Source organism: Propithecus coquereli, unplaced genomic scaffold, assembly GCF_000956105.1.
Source record: "Propithecus coquereli isolate 6110/MARCELLA unplaced genomic scaffold, Pcoq_1.0 Scaffold78, whole genome shotgun sequence".
Taxonomy (NCBI): Eukaryota; Metazoa; Chordata; class Mammalia; order Primates; family Indriidae; genus Propithecus; species Propithecus coquereli.
In genome coordinates, this window is record NW_012153951.1 from 602,626 (window position 1) to 604,487 (window position 1,862).

The 1,862-nt window shown below is 34.5% G+C and overlaps 1 protein-coding gene across 1 annotated transcript in view; it reads right to left on the reverse strand.

Moving 5' to 3' along the window:
- Positions 1–1,862, reverse strand: part of LOC105825111 (pleckstrin homology domain-containing family A member 5-like) — a 95,330-nt gene that overhangs the window by 13,919 nt on the left and 79,549 nt on the right. Inside the window, exon 21 of the mRNA XM_012662800.1 lies at positions 525–648. Coding sequence (XP_012518254.1) covers positions 525–648 — 124 coding nt within the window. The remainder of the gene's footprint in view (positions 1–524; positions 649–1,862) is intronic.

The window sequence follows — 1,862 nt, forward strand, 5'->3', positions numbered from 1 at the left end:
AAAAAAAAAAAAAAAAAAAAGGCAAAACTTCCAGAAAGAATTCAAAACACATTAGACAACATACTTCAGATGATATATTTATTATGAGTAAATAAATACATGTAATGATAGAACAAATGATGGTTTATCTACTTCGCTATTTTCAAGTCAATTAAATTTCTATTATGAATTAAAATCACTTTACATAATAACTTATTAAATGATTTTTAAATTTTATAAACCTGACCAGTCACATTTATCCCACCATATCTATCATAGGGCATTACGATTGTGTAGAAACCAGAAGAAAAAGGGGGTGCTGCCTCCTTCCTAGCTGAGATGACGTGTGGTTTACGGGCCATACTGTCTTCCTAATGCCTGAAAATTTCTTCACTCAGAAACTCATCAGATTCCAAAAGTTGCAGATAAAAGAGTGTGGACTTGTGTATGTACTGGGTCAACATGTAAATTAAATTTATTACTAAAATGGGAAAAAATAAAACCCCAAACCCTAAAAACAGGAGAAAAACATTCCAAATGCTGACCTTTAACAACAGAAGTTTCTATCTCTGAAACAGGTTCTGATTTTTCCTCTCCATTAGATTCATCAACTTCTGCCACTGTTGTTAACTCTGGTTCACTCTTGTAGAGTCTATAATCTGGACCCCCCTAAAAAAAAAAAAAAAAAAAAAAAAAAAATTATTTATAAAATGACTTCTTTTATTATACTGGTACAGTTCTATCATCATCCTAAATAGTTTAATCCATTCACGTATTACAAATTACAAAAGTTATGGCCCAGAATGATTAAGTGATTGTCCTAAATGTCTTTAATTTCTGTTTGGTTTTATACTTTTTCTTTTCGAGATGGGGTCTTAGTATGTTGCCCAGGCTGGTCTTAAACTCCCGGACTCCAGCAGTCTTCCTGCCTTAGCCTCCCGAGTAGCTAGAATTACAGGTGTGTTCCATCGTGCCCAGCTATGTCTGTTTTTTTTGAACCACACCACATTGCCTCAGCAAAGTAGCCACTAACAATGTTAACGATAGTTAACCATAGGTAATCATTTTCACTTTCTCTTTTGTATTTTGAAAAATCTCTTAAAATGAACATATACCATTTTTATAGTTAGAAAACATTAATACAACAAACATGTAATTTAACATATATGCATTTACACTGCAGTCAACATGTGTAAGCAGAATATATATACTATCATCCACTGAAAACACTAGTAAAAACAAATTACTAAGATCTCAATGGTTTTGATTTAAAAAAAAAGACTCACTCTCTTTGAGCTCACTTAAAGTTGCAAAGAAAAAACCTCTATTATGCTAGGTAGTGGCCCATTTTTAAGACTCCTTACTTTAAGTCATGTGGCACATAATAAATGACACCGTAATTGATTAGTCAGTGTACTTCAGGTAATTCATATGAGAGACTATAAATTAAAACAAAACCCAAACTTTTTTTTTTTTAAATCCAAAGAATCTGTCTACATAAACCCCAAACTTTTTTAAAATTTTATTTTTTATTTAAGGCTAGTCAAGTGAAGCAGTGGGAGTGTAGAAGGAACAAAGGAATCTGTAACTGGTTGTGATCAATTAGTTATAAACACCACTGCGCTCGGACCAGCCAACCCCAAACTTTTAAAAGAGGCAAAACTGGGGAGGAAAATAAATAAATAAATAAAAGAGGCAAAAGTGCCAGGCCAGGTGGGGTAGCTCACGCCTGTAATCTTAGCACTCTGGGAGGCCGAAGTGGGAGGATCACTTGAGCTCAGCCTGAGCAAGAGCGAGACCCTGTCTCTATTAAAAATAGAAAAATTAGCTGCGGATGGTAGCCCATGCCTGTACTACCAGCTACTTGGGAGGCTGAGGCAGGA